The sequence below is a fragment of the Felis catus genome, chromosome D1 (genome assembly GCF_018350175.1).
Source record: "Felis catus isolate Fca126 chromosome D1, F.catus_Fca126_mat1.0, whole genome shotgun sequence".
Classification (NCBI taxonomy): Eukaryota; Metazoa; Chordata; class Mammalia; order Carnivora; family Felidae; genus Felis; species Felis catus.
This window is the reverse complement of record NC_058377.1, coordinates 26,935,624-26,958,126: the sequence shown is the minus strand read 5'-3', so window position 1 is coordinate 26,958,126 and position 22,503 is coordinate 26,935,624. Positions and strand designations below refer to the sequence as shown.

Here is a 22,503-nt window from a genome sequence, read left to right as displayed (position 1 = left end):
GCAGACAGAGCATCAGACACAGAATCCAAAGCAGGCTCCAGGCTCTTGAGTTGTCAGTACAGAGCCTTACACGGGGCTCAAACCCACAAACCATGAGATCATGACCTGAGCCGAAGTTGGACACCCAACCGACTGAGTCACCCAGGCACCCCAGGTAGTATTTTAAATAGTATCTAAAGGTTGGTGAACTGTGAACTGTGGGCCAATTCCAGTTTACCACCTTTATTTGTAAATCAGGTGTTCCAATATAGCTGTGCTCATTTGTTTACATATTGTCTGGATAGCAGAGTTGAGTAGTTGAAACAGAGATCATGTGGTGTGCAAAGTGAAAAATATTTACTGTTTGCCCTACTACAGAAAAAGTTTGCCAAATCCTTATCTCTTTGCCCATAAATCCCAGGTCATTATCTTAGAGTTGTCCCTCCCTGCTTCATATCTATCTCCACATAGATATATAAGGGCATTTCAGACTTAACATGGCCACGACCTCTAACTCCCCTTCTAAACCTCGCTTATCCAGTCATACCCATCTCTAAAGAGCATCATCATCAGTTAAATGAATAAAAGGACAACATTGAGAGAGAACTATTAGGAACTGCTTGGTATATGGTATGTTTGGGGAATATGAGAAGAAATGAGGCTGGAAAAGTACACAACCCAGAACATGAGGAGGTTTGTATGCCTTGCAAAGGTGTTCAGACTTTATTCTGAAGGTAACAGCCATTGCAGGATTTTAAAATGGGTGTTGATTTAATCAGAGAGATCACTGTGAAACAGAAGGATGTATTGGAGGGGTTGGGGGCTAAAGAGAGGGAGTTATTAATTCAACCTTGTGTTGATGAGGGCCTAAATTAAAGCAGTAGTAGGAAGGAAAGGATTAAGGAGATTAAGAATTTCTAAGGTAAAACCATTTATGATACATTCTGTGATAGTATGTCCTTAGGATGTTGGACATTCTGGACAATTCAACATTGTTTTTCATATTGCTATAAATGGAACTTTTAACAGTTAAACTCTCAAAAAGTCATTTTTTTCTTTTGTTCATTAAAGTTGTGCAGAAATGTTTATTCAGCTTAAAAATCAGAATCTTCCTCCCTCCTTTGGTCTTTTTTTAGATTGGAAAATGTTCAGTATCCCTACCAACTCTACATAGCTCCTTCTACCAGCAGTACGGAACGACCAAGTCCAAACGGTCCAGATAGACCTTTTCAGTGTCCAACTTGCGGGGTACGATTCACCCGTATTCAGAACCTAAAACAGCACATGCTCATCCACTCAGGTAATGTTGTCTTCCCTACTGTTGCATAAATGAGTACTTGAAACATTACATTTGGAATGTCAGTTAAAAATAGAAAACAGATGTTTCTGAGTTTAAAAAATATGTCTCTGAGAAATCAGATAAGCCTAAGTCTGTTGGTAAAATGGTACGGTGTCAGAAAGCTATTTGTTTAATACATTTGCCACAGGCATAAGTATTCGGATTAAAACTTGGTGGGGTGTATGTGTAGACATAAATGAAAGGCACTGGGTATATTAGGTGTGTGTATATATGTGTGAGAGAGAAGCACAGGTACAGATGGTAGAGCAAATGGAACTAAAAGGGTATTTATTGCTGTTCTTTGTACTATTCTTGTAACTACTCTTTATGAATGGAATTATTTCCAAATAAGAAGTGTTTTTAGAAATTTACATTTAATTACTTAAAATTTAATTTTAATTCTGCCATCCTAAATTTCTCTGTGCCCTGATTAATCAGCTTTGCAGCATTTTTTAGGATAAAAGATTTTAAATAAATTACATGTAAAACATTTGAAATTTAAGTTCAGTGATCACAAAAAGGCAACAAAATTCTTGTGGGTACACCTCTGATGAGTATAGGAAATCTTTGCTCCTGTTTTCAGCTGCGTTGTCATCTTGCTTTCCTCTTCTGTAGATAGGTCTAATAGTCCCTGAGCTAATAATATCAGTTCCCTATGACTTAAATCAACAGATTGTATTTTGAAGGTTTTTATTTTTTTTTTTTTGCTAAAACTATAATTGAAGAGATAATTAATATACTTCATAATTCACATATTAGTTTCTACATATTTTTTCTATCACTTTACATAATATGCCCATAAATCCAATTCACCAAATGATAGTTCTAACATGATTATTATGTTCAGAGATGTTTCTTCTCATTTCTCAGGTAATGAAGAGTGGGTACATTTTCACATCTTTTCAGTATAAACTTTACTACTTTAATGAAATGATGTTTTATGGGGATTTGATTCTGTTTAAATACTGTGGTTATGTTTTGAAGTCTGTAAAATAGATGATTTAGAAGAATATTCAGAAATCAACTTGAGTGTATATTAACTAGTTCACCTCTCCTTCTAATGCCCTTTTTTTTTTTTTAAAGCCCTAGTGACTTTTCAAATGTTCTGTACCTTTTCTGAGATGTTGAATTGGAATCCATTTTTGCTGGTGATTTTTGCCTTTTTAAATTGCCTGTTGCTACAAAATTGTAGCTCAGAAATTTGTGAGGTTTGTGACCTTTCACTTTATTTTGTTTTTAGATAATACTTTGTTCTGCCTTATTTTGTAGGAATTAAACCATTTCAGTGTGACCGCTGTGGGAAAAAGTTCACCAGGGCTTACTCGCTAAAGATGCATCGCCTAAAGCATGAAGGTAAACGCTGTTTCCGGTGCCAGATATGTAGTGCCACTTTCACTTCCTTCGGGGAATATAAACACCACATGAGGGTTTCCCGGCACATTATCCGCAAGCCTCGGATTTACGAGTGCAAAACATGTGGCGCCATGTTCACCAACTCTGGAAATTTAATCGTGCACCTGAGGAGTCTGAACCATGAAGCGTCAGAGCTAGCAAACTACTTCCAGAGCAGGTGAGGCGCACAACAAAAACGAGCCAGGAAAACCGCTTACTAAACTCTCTTTCCCTGCTGTCAGGGCGGCCTGCTATGCTTATCAGGTTGCTGGCTACTCAGTCACGTTCCTTTTAAATTTCCACTGTCACTGTCCATACTCTCATCTCCTGATCTGATACAATTTTGCTGGATCTTCTAGGTATATACAATTATAAATATTTTTCTAGTTGGTATTGGAAATATTTCCCTACAGAAGTAGACTACTTACCTCTTGCTTTGTCTTTTTTGTTTCTTGGGTTTTAGTTTTTTGTATTTTCAGTAATTAAGCTTAAAGTAATATAGACCTTATTGGAAAATTTACCATGTTAGATGATTCTTAGTGGTACTGGATTAATTCAGACTCTTTGGATGTCAAAACTTTTGACCACTTCTCTTTTTTTTAAATTCTATATAAAGGGATATATATTTACCAATAAAGAAAAGAACTTCAACAGCAACTATAATGGATATGATTATTTTCAATTAAATTTCCTTTTTCTTTCAATTTAAAGCTCGTGCTTTTCATTAATAATTTATGATAGAATTTCTTTCTGATTTATAGAGTATCTAAGGAAGTCAGGTTTTAGTTCTGACTCTACCACTAACTAGTATTATGACTGAACATGTCTCTTTACAAATGAAGAAGCCTGAAGCATAAAGACCGATAAAATGTAAGCTTTAAAGGTCATTTCAGAGGTCTCTAAATATAAAACTCTGTTGTCTTTTTTTAATACTTTATCAAAAATGTACATCTGTAGGAATCCTTAATTTTTTATAAAATGAAATCTTCCTAAACTTAAATTTTAAACCATCTTTAGTTCTTAAATCTTACTTTTCAATAAATTCCAAACTATTCCTGCAGATTTTTTTCCTCTTCAGACCTGACATTCATGTTGTTTACTCATGTCTGAGTGTCTGGTTGTCATCTCACGAAACCTAAATTATACATATCATATCAAACATTGTTTGTCCAGAACTAAGATAGTGTCATAGTTAACCACTTCTATTGCCTGTATCTTCCCTGTACAGAACCTTCTGTCCTCTGTTCTTCCTGTCTAACACCTGAAGACTTCTTAAAAAATAAAACATAGGACATTTTAAATTGTTTTGCAAATGAACATATTTTAATTTTTTTATTAATACTGGACAGATTATAAAACCACCTTCTTAAATGTATCAGTCATTAACATTCCTAGTAGAACGAACTTTTTAAGTCCAGCAATAAAGATTTAATTAAAGCATCTAAGAGATATTTTGTTTGTTTTAACTACAAAAAATGTTATAGTAGAAAACTTAGTAAATGTAGGAAAGTATAAAACATAAGAAATTAAAATACTTTCTGATCTCACCACTCAGGATTAATATCCACTGTTGTTAAAATTTTGGTATATTTTACTCTCCATATTTAATAATTAAATATTTAATCCTATCAATATAATATTAAATATTTTCAGTATTAATAAATACTTTCTTAGGACTAATATATAACTGATCTCATGGCATTCATTTTCAAATCCTACTTCAAATGGAACTTATTGTTTTCATATACTAAATCTAATAGCAGAATACACATAAATTATTCTTTATATTTCTCTATATAGTACATTATGTATACTGTCATTTATGCATAAGGACTTAGTTTCTTAACTAACTTATATCCAGGAAGTAATAAAAAGTTAGGTTTATATACCTCTTAATTAGCATATAATCCAAGAAAAGTTAAGCATAAGTTATTCAAATGATATTTGCTTAAGTGAGCATGCTAATTGTATACAGAAACTCTTCTACATAGAACAAGAAAGGCTGCTTAGGGGTCTAAAGTGACAATGAAGGTGATAATTAATCCTATTGATAGTAGAGTTCATATACTTTGGTTCTGATGGATGGCTTGGGTTCATATTTAGGAAAGCTTAGAAATTTGAATATCCTGAGTTATAATTAGTCAAGAACTAGAGAAATGAAAAATCCCAATCTTGTTTTACAAATCAGGTCTTTTTATTGTGGCTAATTTATTACTGGTTTGAAAATTAACTCCCTCTTTCATCCTTTGCCTCTTATCTAGTGATTTCCTAGTACCGGACTACTTAAACCAGGAGCAAGAAGAGACCCTTGTTCAGTATGATCTTGGAGAACACAGTTTTGAAAGCAACTCCTCTGTTCAAATGCCTGTAATTTCACAGGTCTCCTCGACCCAGAATTGTGAAAGCACTTTCCCCTTGGGGTCTCTTGGTGGGCTGGCAGAAAAAGAGGAAGAAATGCCAGAGCAGCCAAAGACCAGTGCTTGTGCCGAGGCAACCAGAGATGACCCCCCCAAATCAGAGCTGTCTTCTATAACCATTGAGTAATTTCATGGTTTGGCTTCATTTTTGGTTTTTGGAAAGTGCCTGTGCTTGGTCTTGTACATTTAAATTTAATTTAATTTTTTAAACAAAAAAGGGTTTGGGAAAGAATTTCCCTTTTTACTTTGTAAGCCCCACAACTGATGTTTTATTTTTCATGACTGAGAGATTGCTTCTGTAAGTGCACAACAACATGATGTTGAAACATAATTGAAACTATGAGACTTAAGGAGAACCAGTTGACTTCAAGCCTGTATCAGTTTCTTCCATTGTTAAAAGCAGGCTAATGAGATCATTAGGTAAAGAAGAATTCAGATGATTGTTGACCTTCTGAGATGAAAGGGTACACCGGAAACAAATTACTGAACAGAATTTGACAGCCTGAATAGATGTTTACTCCTATACACAGGACATTGTACAATATTTTGTAAAGCCTGTTGGTTTAGGAAATATTTACGGTAAGCTTTCTTAAAAATTATTAGGGTAAATACTTCTGAAATCCAATGTATTCTTTTTTTTTTTTTTTAAGCTTTGTCATTTCTATTATTTTTCATGGTGAAATTTGGTGTAGGGATAGGCATTCCCTGAACTTCTTTAGTACCACTCCAAATAATCTTTCTTCTGTGAAAGAAGGCAGAGAACCATGATTGAGAATAGCCGGGCTGTGCATGAAATGACCAGGAGTGGAAAATGAAGTACATAAATCCCAACTTCATAGGAACTGTTAATACTGCTTTTCTGACTAAAATTGTTGTTTACCTGGTCTTTGAATGTTAATGCCTGGCTAATTAGGTCATTGCCTAAATCATTTTCCCCTCTTGCCCCTTGAACAGTACTCCCTCTTGCATATACTGGCATGATATTATATAAAGGAAAAATATTGGAGATATTCTATATTTTATATATAGGTTTATGTATTGTTGAGGATGTTTTTATTGTGCTGATTTGGACAAAATAAAAGAATTCTCTGTTAAGGCTATGTTCTTAACCCAACTAAGATTGTTTACAAAGTTCCCTGTGTCACTGATACATTGTTTTTGTTTGAAAATATTTTTAGACTTTGACAAGTTTATTAAAAGGATTAGTGTAGTTTTTACACAATGTAAGCAATAATGTAACAGATGAGAAAAGGCTTTAAATTGATCAACTAGGACTCATAAATCTAGGGGAAAAAACTAAGTCTAAAGGAAAACTTAAAAACCTTAAATTAATATCACCTCTTTTGCTGCTAAAAAAAAATGAAACTTCCTGATTTATAGTCGAAATTTATATCATACTCTGGACTGGAGTATACTTTGCATCTGGTGCCATTAAAGCATCACTGACCTTGATCCTAAATATTCATGAGTCCATGAACAATGAACTTTTGAATAACCTTTTTTCTATGTATATACCCACAGGTTAATAATTATGAAAACACCTGATTAAATTAGAAAAAGAAACTAAATAGTTTCTTATTCAAAACACAAGATCTGAATTTTGTTTGGGTGCTAGACCTTAATAATAAAATTAATTTTTTAAGTTATAGTGATTTTATTGTTTCTTTTTTTTTTAATTGGCTAATTCTGTGATTGATTTTCCTCCCACAAATGTAAAGGAAGGGAAAGTAAACTCATTGAAGATTTTTTTCAGGTAACATTCTTTTTCCAAATTCTGCTGTCAAGTTTTAACTTGTTTCCAACTGCTTATCTCAGTCTTGAACCTGTTTCCCCCACCTTTGCTCCCAAACATAGGTATATTACCTACAGGAAGATCAACATACACAGGTTATACTGGGCTTCCATCATTTATGCTTCTTTACTAACAGGATTGAATTTACTTTTTGCAACAGACTGTAATACTTACTAGTAGCAGTACTGCTGTGTCTCAGCTGAAAAAATTAGGAATTTTTATTTTTAACGTCATACATACCCTTGAAAAATGTTATGCCGGCCAATGGATAAACCTCGGAGTTAATTTTAGAATCTTTATATGGGCAAAACAAAGAATAGGTAAAATTAATGACCAGGAATCATTGTTGCCTTCAGTTCTAAGAGTTATTTTTTATAACTAAGTAAAGGAAAAAGGAAAAAAAAAAAAGAAATAAGGGTTAAAGAAAATAAACATGTAAGAATTGTTTGGGGATTTGTATGATTGAAAGTGTTTTAGCATATCCCCTACCTATCCTGAGAACTCTGTGTTAAGAAAGCCCACAATTGTGGCAGCTCTGAAGTATTCTGTGTTCTCAGAATGTAGGATTACCACCACTGGCTATTCTTTCCCAAATGGAAACTAGATTTTCATTGGTAATTACAAATTGCACAGATTTCCAAGTTTTATGAAAAACTATCAAAATGTATACTTGGTTTATTGTCTGTACCCCAAATCTTAACAATACAGGTAACTAATTAATTAGTATTTAACATAAAATGATATAAACAAAGGCCTTTTTTCTCTTTCATTGAGGCTCTCCATTTTGCTTGATACACAATTTAAGGATTTTTAGCTTAAACTAAGCTGCAAGGGGTAATTGTATATAGTGTTATTTAGGTTTATTTAAAATTCATCTGAGAGAGGGATAATTGAATGGATAATTTTACCAGAATATATGGAAAACATTGCAAAGAGATGAAAGCCAGTTCCATTATCCCATCCATTAGAAATTACCAGTATAACTAAACAAAAATTCCAGTTTAGAATACTTAAGTATAGCTGTCTTTCATAAGGCCCAAGAGGGTAACTTTGTGATATTTAAAGGGCTTAAATTTTAGGATGCAGGATAAATTGCCTTTTTAAAACCAAGCATTTTATACAAGAAAAGCATTTATTTTCCATTTTTATGCTACCAAATAGGTATGATACACTTTAGAAATGAGCAAAGATGCTTTCTATGAAACTGGGTGTTCAATCTCCTGCAGTCATTCTTCCCATTTTCAGGGGTGCATTCTAACAATGGAAACATCTAGCATGAGAATGCTTGTAATAATTCTCGAAAAAGAGATTAATATTGGGTTTTTTAAAGGTTTTTATAAACAGAAACAGATGGAGATTATCATCCATAAATATATTTAAATGAATTTTTCTTAATTTGAATTTCAAGTAATCTTAATTTTTATTTCACATAATTGCATATTTAATTATATTGCCAGTTTTTTTTTTTTTAAGTTCTTGATTTCAGTGAGACAAAGTGTACTAAAATGTTTAAATAACCTCATTCAGTTTTACGTATTAACATTTCAGCATATAAACCATTCCGGCTTAAGTAATTTGGTTCCGTGTTATGACACATGCTCTTTGGTTTCAAAAGCAAACAGAAAAACTTGCATTTTGTTAAAATAGTTTATCAAACGGAATGGACTAGTCAGCATGTCTAATGTAGTATCATTGTTACGTTCTAACTACTGAGCCAGACTCTCCTAGTGTATAAATGATTCCCTGGGAGCCTTCGGAAGCTGTATTAACTCTTTCAGTCTTTTGTTTGCTCTCTCATTTTATTCTTGTACTCCATCTAAATAGAAGCCAGTTATCTTATTTAGTGGCTTTTAGTTTGAAGATTCTCAGATCAATTTTAGTCTCTCAACTTTGTAGTCCGTGAAAAATACATTATTGTGTAAGGTAATGTCAGTTCTGTACTTTACCACATGGAGGGAATCATTGTTATTACTTGAGGAATGAACAGTCCTAAATTGTAATATCGTAACAGAAAGGAGTTTGAGATTTGATGAATTGATGAAGAAGAGAACAAGAAACTTTCATGTGGCACTTACTCTATTGTCACTCATCTGCAAAATGTGAAGTTATAACTCTGAAATATACATCAAAATGAGGGAGAATAGTTGTCTAGATATAATATTAACTGGGGGGTGTGGGCGGGTGCTAGTAAAGTTTGTGTTTGAAGCGACCCAAAGTTGTTAAAAGGTAATAAATGTGATTTTCACTATAAGTTATTGACATAAGATACTTTATAATATATTCAGATTTTAAAAGTAACAGAGAAGAATGTATTAGAAACTAGATTTTGTTTTCTGAAGCAGTGGAACAAAATTAAGGAGAGTTCTATTATAGTATATACACATCTATGAGGAATATTTATAGCTAAGCATACTCCTTTAGCTTTAAGCTAAAATGGTCAAAATTTAAATTTATTTTTTATTTTGCTTATGCCCACTTTTATCTTTTAGTGTCATTTTGCTTGACAGAATGTGGTGATATAGGGTATTTTTTATCTAGGAAGTCCTCAGCAAGATGAGTTTGCCAAAAGCAATAATGGTTCAGATTAAACAGTAAAGTGGAATTGAACCAATTTCCAGGTTCAACTAAGGAACAGACACTCTGGATATTTTGTTTTTAGATTATAAATATGTTGAAATTTATTAATGGGAGGAAGTAAGCTTATATCATTATGGGATGTAGACTCTTAGTGACATCACAGTTGTACTTTTTTTTTTTTTTTTTTTTTTTTTTTTTACTTCATACTAAACTAATACAGTTAGATATTTCCACTACATTGTAGTGATTCTATTTTTGTGATGGGAAAAAACAATTCTGTGTCTTTACAAATAGTCTCTGCAGAAATGTCAGGCAATGTTATTGGAGTCTCAGTTTGGCAGTATCCAAAATACAGAATCACCTCAAAGTGCTTGTGCTACTTGAAGAGAGCCTCCTCTGTGCAGGGCCCGGGCAAGCTACAGCTAATACCAGGGTACCTGTGCACATAATAGTTTACAAAGAATTTAAAAGTGGAGACCATTGATTGAAAACAATTTTTTTTTTAAAAAATTGTTTTAACTTTAAAATTTTTAATTTCAGTTTGAAGTGCCTGGTTTATAAAATCTAATTCTTTGATTATTGCCTTTCTCTTTAAATTGACTAAGTTTGCTGATTAAACTTAAAGCCTTGGGCTCAATTGTGATGATTTATTGATAAAATTGCTGCTTGATGGTTTGAGGGGCTAGTGTCATGACTTTTATGAAATTATCCTTGTTTTCCCAAATGCAGGTCTAACTATATCCAGATTTCATAATCCAGTTAAGCTAAAAAATCATCCTGTAATTGAATGTTCAGGTTACCAAAGTACATCACCTTCTAAGGAAGGATAAATCTTCCCTACTTGAAGAGGAGCTGGCCATCTCCCCTTAACATACATTGATTCCGTTGGCATTAGTGGAAGCTGTGTTCATTTAAAGGTGGTAAAACCTTTTGTGCAGTTCCTAGAAACCTCTGCTTTCTAGAGAGAACCTTTTCTATGATTACCTTGTAAGTGTGTTTTCTCTAAGAGCTTTGTTTTCCTTCAGTTATCAATTTAATTTTCAAGTTGATAGATGCTATGTAAAGTCTCTCATACTGAGAGTAGTCCATTAAATTGTTGAAAGTTGCACTGCTTTTCATCTTTCAGGTGCCTAACATGAATGCCACCAGGTATTTGGAAGGTGTAAGATCATAATCTTTGTTCATTTTCTTCCTTATACAAAGTGGTGGCTTCTAATGCATATATTTCAAAATATTTAAAAAAAAAAAAAAAACAGCCCTCAATAGAGTAAAATTTGGTTTTGATCCAAGTCCCAATAATATGTTTGATATTTCTGTTATTCCTGGTGCCTCCTGTTGCATCAGATAGAGATTGCCTGCCTCTTTGTATGGCACCCTTGTGGCACCTTATGTCCAATTGGAAGATAGTTTATGGCTTCTTTGTGCCTCTACTATCTTTTCAAAAGCCATTTTATAAAAATCCTAGGTAGCCTATTTTAATATTTAAATATATATATTTGTGAGATACTTTTAGAACAGACTTTTTTTTTTTTACTTTGAAATTCCTGTATTCTCATTTTTAAGAGTAAATTAAAATTTTCCAAGATTAGGACTTGTCTTTTTCCACAGCAGCATAATGAGAAAGTCAGATTGAAATTGAAATTGACCATACTTCAGTGATAGAAGAAATTGATGTCTGGTTACAGGAGACAGATAAGAAGGAAAAAATTGTTTTGATGTCACAGAAATGAATTTTTAAATAAAATTGTGGTTTTGTTTCTGTAATTTCATACTTGCTGCTACAGTTGCTCAGTATTTTACAGAGCTAACATATAAATCTGGCTCTGTTTAAAAACTGGAGTACTTTCTAGTACAACCAGCCTGGGAGGAAGCTGCACCACAGTTTTCCAGTTGGGTGACTGACTGCTTTGTTTAGCCGATGCATGCTTAATATTTTCCTATAGGCCAACATCAAAGAAGCCTGGGGGAAACTTTTTTACCTTGCAGCATTGATTCCTTTTGGGCACTGGCATTTTGTGAAACCCTTGGGGGAGGGTAATGCTGGGGCAGAAATGTGAATTATGTAGATGGGTGTTTTTATGTCTTCAGCCCTCTCCTAGAACCAGTACAACTCTCTTAACTGTGCCAGTCCCCAGTTCACCAGCTTTGTATCCACTTGTCATCTCATTTAAATATGGCTGTACTTGGTGACAGTGGCCATAGCTAATAACTTCTTGGCATGTTTGACTTTCAACAATAACAAAAATGGTTTTGGATTTTGTTTTATTTCCTAAAAATGTATACAATGTCAGAACTTCACATTTTATATACTAGTATCTGGCTATTAGTATTTTACAGGAACCATAGTTCTTGGTGACTTCATATATACATATATATATATATATATTTTTGTGACTTTTTTGTAAACTAAGTGCCGTTTCAACGTTACAATCATTTTTAGAGTTATTGTAATCAATGTGAATATCATGTTTTTTCAAATCTGTTCTGAGCCTATAGTGTTTGCTTTGTGAACATATGTGTATTGTATATATTCTGTATAGTTACATTGTACTGAAATATTAGCTTGTTTGATATAAGGAAAGTATGTATTGAGTACCTTTTTGCTAGCCTGGTTGTTTAATCTTTTTTAAAAAGGTTTAAACTTTTTAAAAAAAAAAATCTTTAAACTGGCCTTTATTACATGGTCACAAATAAAGTTGCAGTTTAGAAGGGATGGGCAGGGAAAAATTAGTTTTGAGTGTCTTTGAATAGAAACATAAGACTAAGATTTTTTTCTCATTAAAATATCTTATTAATGCTTTATGGAGTAAAACTTCCTGCTGTTGTTATTTATTGTTGGCTGGAAGGAAGAGTTGGTGGTGTTGGTTGAGCAACGTTAGATGAGAAAAGTCATCTGCTGAGTATGCACGGACCAGAGAATCTTACATTAGAAGGCACACACCAGCTTCCTGGGTGAGGAAGAAGAGTTGAAGGGGCACAGATTCCACAAATACCATCCCTTAAGATTGAAAGAAATCTAAAGGAGGCTAGAGAAAGTCATCAATTCCTGGAGCTATTGAACTAGGTTCAGGTTCTTGTGCAAAGCTACTTCCTGAGGGGTGGGTTGCATCTTTAGAAGTTTCCCTGAATCTTTCTGAAGTTGTACTTTTTTTTTTTTTTTTTTCAACGTTTATTTATTTTTGGAACAGAGAGAGACAGAGCATGAACGGGGGAGGGGCAGAGAGAGAGGGAGACACAGAATCGGAAACAGGCTCCAGGCTCTGAGCCATCAGCCCAGAGCCCGACGCGGGGCTCGAACTCACCCACCGCGAGATCGTGACCTGGCTGAAGTCGGACGCTTAACCGACTGCGCCACACAGGCGCCCCTGAAGTTGTACTTTTGATGAGATACCTGTTGGTAACATTTGAGTAATGTCTTACAACCAAAAAAAGTAGAAAACAGGTACTTGGAGGAGGGGGAGGGGAACAGCCCTTGCATAGGTAACACACCTATGAGAGCCTAAAGGAAGCGGTTTCTAAGTTTAGATTCATCTTGATGTGACTTTTAGTAATAATTGGACTATAGAACAAGAGTAACAGGCAAAGAAAATTATTTCATCGATGCCAAGCTACCAGGATCACTTTAGAATTAAATTCAGAGGGGCAGAGGTTAATTTTAAGAAGCACTGTCTTTTCATTCAGTGAGTGTGTTATGTTTTTAATAATTGTTTACCAAACCATTCAAAGTGAGCAAACTGTTTGGGTCCTTAGTAGCCTCAGCCACAGGAGATATACATAAATGCAAAATGTAGAAATTAAAATAATTACAAAGCTGACCTTTGAGCAATGCAGGGCTTAGAGGTGCTGACCACCACACTGTGGAAGATTCACACGTAACTTGAATCCTCAAAAACTGAACTACTAATAGCCTACTGTTGACTGGAAGTCTTATAGTCACTTAGCGCATTTTTTATGTTCTATGCATTATACACTGTAGTCTTACAATAAAGTAAGCTAGAGAGTAGAAAATTTAACTGAGGATCAGAAAAAATACATTTACATTACCGTATCAAAAAAAATTCACGTAAGTGGACCTGCGCAGTTTAACCCCATATTGTTGCAGGGTTATCTGTACATCCTACAGTTTGATTTGCATATGAATTACATACCAGAAAAAAATCCTATCAGAGAATAATACTAAATGTAAGAACCAAAGATGTTTGTCTCCTCACCTGAGAGTTGTAATTAATAGTTTGGGCATTCTCTTTTGAGCAGGAATGTTTGTTCTAAGTACTCAACTAAGTAACAAAATCTACAGGCATGAAGAGTTTAAATTGGGGAAAACTTGCTTGTAAACATCAAATCCTAAAGTTTAGTGTAATTCATTTTTTATATGGGTAAACTTCTATACAGATGATGAAACTGATAACAATAGGCATATTCAATCTAGAAAGAAATTGCTCATCGACAAACTGATTTGAATTGAGGTTTGAACACCCTTGGGGACAAAGGGAAAGCCAGTTGTTTTCTTAAACTGATTAACTGAATTTTCCTACAAAAAAAATACTGAAATTTCTATACCTAACTCACTTTATAGATAAGTCAGCGGCTCTAGGCAGAGCTGGCATTAGAATTATTTTGTAGGGCTTCTACACGTAATCCCACACCCTTCTTAATATCCCTGCCTAATTTTTTCCACAGCTAACATTTCTGACTGCCGTTAGCTGAATGAGTCAGTCTCACTGACCAGAGATCCTGAATAGTTAGGCTTAGCAACACATCAGCACACACTCCAGTAAAAGGACAGCCTCAGGTGAATTTCCTCAGTGATTTTTGCTTTTTAGAGATACTCTGTTGGGAAAGTGGCTTTAGAACATCAAAAGATAACAACCAAATAAAATTTCTGTAGACCATTTTACTTTTTTTCTCAAGTTTTTATTTAAATTCCAGTTAATCAATATACAGTCTAATACTGGTTTCAGGAGTAGAATTTAGTGATTCATGACTTACAAACAGCACCCCCAGTGCTCATCACAAGTCCCCTCCTTAGTACTTATCACCCATTTAACCTATCCCCCTACCCGCCTTTCCTGCAGCAACCCTCAGTTTGTTTTTTAACTAATTTATTGAAACAGTTTATATACCATAAAATGTGTCCATTTCCAGTGTACAGTTTAATGAGTTCAGTACACTTATACAGTTGTACAAACACCCCTATACTCCATTTTAGAACATATCCATCACCCCCAAAGTCTCCTGGTGCCCAGTTAAAGTCAGTCTCCACTGCCACTTCTAGTTCCATCAACTGCTGATTGACTTTGTTTCTACAGATTTTCCCTCATTGGGGATCATACACTATTTACTTTTTTATGCCTGGCTTCTTTAATTTAGCCTTTTTTGAGATTTCACCCATATTGTTTCAGGTAACAGGAGTTTGTTCCTTTTTATTGCTGAATAAGACTATTCCATTATATAGCTGCACCACGTTTTTTTTCTCCATTTGTTGGTGGACGGCTGGCTTCTGCCTTCGGGCTACAGTGAATAATGCAGTGAACATGGGTGTACAAATGTCTGTTTCAATCCCTGCTCTCACTTCTTTAGAGTATATACTTAGAAGTGGAATTGATGGATCACATGGTAATTATGTGTTTAATGTTTTTGAGGAATCGCCATACCATTTTCTTTTTAATAGTCATTTATTTTTTATATATTTTTTTATTTTTTTTTAATTTACATCCAAATTAGCATATAGTGCAACATGATTTCAGGAGTAGATTCCTTAATGCCCCTTACCCATTTAGCCCCTTCCCCCCTCCCACAACCCCTCCAGCAACCCTCAGTTTGTTCTCCATATTTAGGAGTCTCTTCTGTACCCCTCCCTGTTTTTATATTATTTTTGTTTCCCTTCCTTCCCTTATGTTCATCTGTTTTGTCTCTTAAAGTCCTCATATGTGTGAAGTCATATGATTTTTGTCTTTCTCTGACTGACTCATTTCATTTAGCATAATAACCTCCAGTTCCATCGACGTAGTTGCAAATGGCAAGATTTCATTCTTTTTGATTGCTCCATTGTATATATACAACACATCTTTATCCATTCATCCATCGATGGACATTTGGGCTCTTTCCATACTTTGGCTATTGTTGATCTCAGTTTGTTTTCTGTGGTTAAGAGTCTTTTCTGGTTTGCCTTTTTTTTTTTTTTTTTTTTTGCATGCCTATGTTCATCTGTTTTGTTTCTTAAATTATGCATATGAGTGAAATCATGGTATTTATCGTTCTCTAGTGGACTTACTCCACTTAGCATAATACTCTCTAGCTCCATCTGTTGTCACATAGACTATTTTAAATCCGGGGCAATCCAAGCATCAACAATACATATAGTAGGACTTGTGTGTGTGATAACTTTTGTCCAGGAACAGACTTTCTTTATTGAATGCAAATGAGTCTACCTTACAAGATTAATAAAAATTCCTTTTCAGTATATTTAAAGTTTATAAAATGCTAACACTTTGGGTGCCTAGCTGGTTCAGTCAGTAGAGCATGTGACTCTTGATCTCAGGGTTGTAAGTTTAAGCCCCATGTTGGGCATAGAGTTTACTAAAAAAATAATAAAATACCAGCACTTTCATGGTGTTCAAAAACCCAGTGAGATAAGCAGGATAATAATGAATCTGTGATCCACATAGGTAGTTAGTGCCCTTCCTACCCATTACAGAAGAGCATTAGATGCACTCAGAATTCTCCAGACTACTAGAAAGGGCTGGAGCCTCAGGGGTCTTGAGTTGCTAGAGCCTTTACCTGTGGGGGGCTCTCGGTGATTGGAAGAGAAGCGAGAGCTGTTCTGCCGGTTCTAGCACTGAGATTCTTTTTGGGCACTAGCATCTTGGGAGACACTCGAGGGAGGGTAATGCTGCTGGGAAATAGGAAATTATGCAGATGGGTGTTTTGTGTATTTTATGCCAAGACCTAGTTCTCTCAAAGAGAGGTGAACTCTTTCTTATGTGAAAAAAATGCATGTGACCTTGTTGTAAAGATGTGGACTGGTCCATTTTTTCTTTTATGTACTCTTACCTAGTTAACCTCCACTGGGTTACATTTCCCATCTCTGCTGGTAACATTTTTCTTCCCATCCCTACTGCTACTAGCTTAGTTCAAGCCTTTGTTGTTTCTGGTCTAGTAACACAAACAGCCTCCTAACTGTTCTCCCCTCTCTCCAGGCTGGCTACATCCAGTCCGTCCCTCAAATCCCTACGATGGTCTTTCTAATCAGGCCACTGCCCTACTTCAAGCCTGCCTCCCTCTCCCTCAGACCCCCCTCCCAGCCTGCTCTGCCTGGCTGATTACCATTGGACTTTTAAGACATGGGTCAGGCTTCACCTCTTCTAGGAACTCACCCCTCAGTCCAAACATCAAATCCCACCCAGCTTCAGTTTGGGGTTAGAGACCTGTCTGGCTATTTCCATAGAAGATTTTGCTTAGCTCTACTAAACCATTTCTCAGTCACACTGTCCTATAAATCTTCTCATGACATAGTGGTGAGAATTAGATGAGTTATATGTAAAATGCTTAGAATGGCACTTCGCATGTAGCAACCACTTCGCAATTCTCATCTGTTATTACAAGTGTGTCTCCCGCACCTGACTGTATTCTTGACTTCAGGGACTGTCTTTGTTGTGTATTCCCTGTAGTTCCTGACACATAATAGAACTCAAAAACTCAACTCACTTCACCGTGTATATCAGAATCTTACTCATTTTTTAAAATATTTATTTTTGGGGCGCCTGGGTGGCTCAGTCGGTTGGGCGTCCGACTTCAGCTCAGGTCACGATCTCGTGGTCCGTGAGTTCAAGCCCCGCGTCGGGCTCTGGGCTGATGGCTCAGAGCCTGGAGCCTGTTTCCGATTCTGTGTCTCCCTCTCTCTCTGCCCCTCCCCCGTTCATGCTCTGTCTTTCTCTGTCCCAAAAATAAAACGTTAAAAAAAAATTTTTTTTTTAATATTTATTTTTGAGAGAGAGTATGCATGCAGAGAGGGGCAGAGAAAGCGGGAAAGAGAAAATCCCAAGCAGGCTCCATGCTGTCAGCACAGAGCCCCATGCAGGGCTTAAACTCATGAACTGAGATCATGACCTGAGCTAAAATCAAGAGTTGGATGCTTAACTGACTGAGCCACCCAAGCAGGCGCCTGCCTCACTTTATTTTTAAGTAATCTCTACACCCAACATGGGGCTCAACTCATGACCCAAAGGTCAAGAGTCACATGTTCCATCGCTGAGCCAGCCAGGTGTCCCATCTTACTCCTTTTTTTTTTTTTTAATGTTTCTTTATTTTGAGAGTGGGGGAGGGGCAGAGAGAAGGGAGAGAATCCCAAGCAGGCTCTGCACTCTCAGCACAGAGTCTGACACAGGGCTCGAACTCACAAACTCAGATCATGACCTGAGCCAAAACCAAGAGTCGTGAGTTCGAGCCCTGCATTGGGCTCTGTACTGATGGCATGGAGCCTACTTGGGATTTTCTCTCTCCCTCTCTCTCTCTGCCCCTCCCCAATCATGCTCTCCCTCTCCCTCTCAAAATATATAAATAAACATTTTTAAAAAACATTAGGATTTGGATGCTTAACTGACTGAACCACCCAGGCGCCCCTATCTTACTCATTTTTAAATGGAGGTGTGAAATATAAGGCTGTATATGGTTATGAATGAATATTTCATTCTGAGAACAATTGCCATCAGTCTGGCCAAAATTTCCCCAAATCGTTCTCTAAAATACTGGTCCTGCCACCATTTTCCTCCCTTCGTCTGGTTTACTGATCCACCAAGTCCATCCCTATGTATCACTTCTTAAAGAAGCTTTTCCAGGGCGTTCTGCACTAGATTGGGACTTCCTATTCTGTTCACATAACATGCTTTTTATTATAATGATAATTGATTAAAATCAGTTGGACTAAACTCCACAAGATTAAGTTCTGTTAGGACAGGTACCATATCTAGGTCTCTTTTAACAAGGTATCCCTAGCCCAGGGTTGGTTAAATGAAGTCTGACTTTAGGAGATAATGGCTTGTGAAGTAAAGAATTGTAGAAATAAAACAAAAAAATAACTGATTGCCACGAGAGAAACACCAAATAGTGTGCTTTGGAAATTTGAAGGAGAAAGAGATGGTCTAGGGTTGGTTCAGGGAGAAATGAGAGAGCAGGAGGCTGCTCCAGGAAACATTTGAGCCTGGGGTAGAACGTCCAGGGAATGAAAGTAGCTTAATTTGCCAAGCATTATAAGATCCCTGAGGGGGAAGAGTGGACAAAAATGTTATAGACTAGAACCAGATCAGAGAAGGCCTTAAGAATTTGAATTAATTTGGTGGGAAACAGAGAACTATTGCACATTTTCAGACAGAGAAACAAGGCTTGCTCTAAAAAGATTAAGAACGACCAAGGTAGAAGGAAGTCATACAGACTTCACTGAGATGACTTAGGGATTACTTCAGTAGTTTAGGGAAGAGCCCGGAAGAAGGTAATGGAAGTAGGGCTAGAGGAGGGGTATGTATAGGGGTTTGGTGAGAGGTGGGCCTGTGATCTTAAGACCAGGGCCTCATTTGAACAGTGGACAGTGTCTGCTCTATTCCAAGGCCTGTCATATTATGTATTTGACCTCATCAAATTCTTTTTTTTTTTTTTTTAATGTTTATTTTTGAGAGAGAGAGAGACAGAATGCAAGTGGGTTAGGGGCAGAGAGAGAGGGAGACACAGAATCCAAAGCAGGCTCCAGGCTCCAAGCTGTCAGCACAGAGCCCGGCGTGGGGCTCAAACTCACGAGCTGTGAGATCATGACCTAAGCCGAAATTGGCACTTAACCGACTGAGCCACCCAGGAGCCCCAAACCCCATCAAATTCTTAGGCAACCTCTCTTTGTTTTTGAGGGGGAACTCTGTGTCTTAAGGAAAATAGGGTGAGTTAGGAAAAGTTCTCAGCCAGGTTCCAGAGTTGAGCTCAGATCGAGGCTGAGGAAAGACTTTTCTCCCAAGGAGTAGTCATGCAAGAAGTTACTTAGCTGGGTGACCCATTGTAGCAGCACTCTGCTTCTGCCAAGTCTAGAGACATTTCTCCTATCCTGATTCCCTCTACTTCTTAAAATTGCTCCTTGTGCTTCCCTTTGATAAATGTCGAATGTTCTGCTACACCAGACACTGTTCCAGGCACTGCACAGACTCCAACAGAACAACAGCAGTCTTGCCTTCGTGGAGTTTCTATTCTTGCTGGGGAGAGGACTAGGGAAGGGGGTGTGACCAACAGTAAAAGAGGTAAGTAGAGGGTGCTGGCGGGCAGGCAAGCAATGGGAGGTAGAATGGATGGCTGGAGAAGGAAAGGTCTAAAGGAGGTGAGGGGACAGCAAATTTTGCAAGGGTGCCAGGCAGGTGTGTCCCTGCCTGGCATGTTGACAGCAGGGGGGCCAGGGTCCCCACCCACATGTATTTTGTTTTGAGGCAATGCCAGAGAGATTAAAAAGTGGAACAGAAACCTGAAGGAGGTTTGTTTCCAGGCATAATCTGTCTTCCTGAACAAACGCCAAGACCTGTGTCAACTACACAGACACATCCTTTCCTACAGGGGCACTGGCTACATGGGCTCCACAAGTCATGCCCTGTCGACACGAAGTGGCTGTTCATCAAGAGCTGCCTGACAGGTGAGGGGATGCACATCACTGCCCTGGAAAACTGTATAAAGTGCCTTTTAAAGAGATGCACCAGGGAAGGCTTGTGAAAAGGATGAGGTTTAAACAGGGAAATGTGCACATGACTAGAAAATCTAAGCACTGCTTCATCCACCAGTACCCAGATGCGCCAGGGATACTTGCGCATAATGTCTACCCAGAACTGGGTTCCACGGCATGTCCTAGGCCTCCCACGTCCATAGCAGGGATTCCCTGCAGTCCCAGAAGACAGAGACTGGCCCAGGTTAGCTTTGAGGAAGAGTTCGTCCTAACTTTGCCTTGCACATTGTAAGTGCCCCCAGATGTACATCTGTATAACCTCACTCACTGCAAGTCGAGATGTTTAGCAAGGAGGACGTATGCTCCAGGCAGAGGGAACCTCCATAGCCCCACCTTGTGTCACCAGAGTGCTCCTCTAACCATTAGTCCTACCTGCTGAAGTGCTCCCCACCCCTCCCCAGGACCGCTACCAGACCCGGCCTGGAGGGGCCATGGGGCCCTGAGCCTCACCCCTGTAGCACTTGGGTCCAAAAGCCCTTTCATGTTTGGTAAAAATGAGTGTGTTCCTAATTCAGCCCTACATCCTCCTTTCACATGCCACCTCTTGCTGCCAGTAACAACCAGCATCCCAGAGCCAAAGTTTACCCCTCCTTTGCCTCTGTTTCCAGGCACCAGGTATAGGTTTTTCCTCAACTGGTTGATTCCCGTCCCACCTGGGCCCTGTCACTCACAGTCACAGGTTTATCCCAGCTCTTAATTTGTGTCAGCGGATTTTCCAGCTCCTCTCCCACCATAAAGTGCATGTTGGGCGCAGGGGCGGAGGAGATGAGCAGAGCCAGGAGCAAAGGAAAACCCAGCGGCTCAGCTCTTTCCAGCAACCCCAACCTCCAGTGGGAACCAGATGCCTCATCTGGCCCCAGCCAGCAGCAAAACACTCAACGATGTAGTTCCTAAACCTGGAACACTGGCCGCCTCCCTGGTTCTCCCCACGCACCATGCCAACAGGCCATCTTTTAAGTGTGCTAAGTTGTATAACCTGTTCTCAGTGTAGACATGAAAGTGTGGTCCTTGCTTCCCATGAATTAAAGACAGAACAGAAGAGGATTACTGATCCCAAGGAGAATGAAAAGTATCTGGGGGGGGGGGGGGAGCAGGGGGGGTCAAGGCTGAATCCAATTCAGACTCCGTCCCAGATAATGTTAGTCTCGGGTCACAGGAACATGTGCGAACAAATATGCTTGCGTTTCCAGAGCCAAACACTCATCTTTGAGTAGCTGGGCTTTGACAAAGTTTTCATGGAACATTCAGTTCTGTCTCTACCTTCTCAAGGTTTCTTTCTTCCCTCCTGTGGTAGACAACCAGACAGGACAGTGTCGTGTGCAGAGTCCGGAGATTCGGAGCATAGCATATGGGCAAGTGACACAACTTTCCCTTAGCCTCACTTTCCTCCTGAGGTATTTGGAATCATCACTTGTATGGCAAGTGCCTAGAACAGGCCTGGCCCATAGCAAGAAGTATCCTCAGAATGAATAAATGAGGTATAAATGTACATACCATGGAAATGGGTCCAAAAGAATAGCATTCTTTATAGTTATAGTTAATTGTAAAAAAAACCAAGTATAATATGAACCTCAGCACACTTCCTACCTCTGTCATTTTCACTCTCAGGAATGAAGGAACTCCTCATTGTGAGCTGTTCACGGACACGTCAAGCTCTTCATCAGCTTCCCCAGCACCTGATGTGAACATGACCGAAAAGCTAGCATGTAGTAAAGAAAGCCAGAAGGGGTTAAAAATATTTAACCTTGGAGAAGAAAAGCTTCAAAGATGTGAAATGTTCCCAGATACATTAAATGGGATGAAATCCGTGCTCTGGAAAGGTGATCTGGGGAGCTTCTTAGGGCCCCGAGAAGAGAGAAAAGAAAATGCTCAGTTCCCCTTAGCAGTGACCATGATCCCAAATCTCTCTGGTTTCCCATAAACCTGCTCCAGCCTAGGAATCTGCCAAAGATTCCCACCTGTTTCCAACCCTTAACACACTCCAAGATCATATAAATGAGGCTTGCTCCACATGCAGAGATAGGCCATCCAGTTCAGGAGCTCAGGAAATACTTGTGGGTCTTGAAAGTGCCTGCCAGCCTCTGTAAAGTGTGGTGCGTTCTCCCAGGGTGTGCAGAAAACAGCTGGCAAACAGCCATTGCCTATGGGTCACACCTTGAGGTGACGGGTCGGGAAGAGAAAAGGAAAGGGCCTTCACAGTGATACCCAAACCCAGCGTTTCCACACAGGGGGACACAGGAGTTCTACATCCATGCTTCGCCAA

General features: G+C 37.8%; 1 protein-coding gene across 5 annotated transcripts in view; it reads left to right on the top strand.

Annotated features, from left to right (window-relative positions):
- The window catches only part of ZBTB44 (zinc finger and BTB domain containing 44), a 79,084-nt gene extending 57,034 nt beyond the window's left edge, over positions 1–22,050 (top strand). For 2 of the 5 annotated variants that reach the window (XM_023239302.2, XM_045038530.1), the window contains 3 exons: positions 1,116–1,279; positions 2,588–2,888; positions 4,972–12,298. In XM_023239302.2, the coding sequence (XP_023095070.1) occupies positions 1,116–1,279; positions 2,588–2,888; positions 4,972–5,254 (748 nt within the window). In that variant the 3' untranslated portion in view covers positions 5,255–12,298. Of the gene's footprint in view, positions 1–1,115; positions 1,280–2,587; positions 2,889–3,471; positions 3,581–4,971; positions 12,299–19,653; positions 19,771–20,009; positions 20,154–21,848 lie in introns of those variants that run through there. The other 3 variants (XR_006586126.1, XR_006586127.1, XM_023239303.2) reach the window with 3 other exon arrangements.
- Positions 22,051–22,503: the final 453 nt, after the last annotated feature.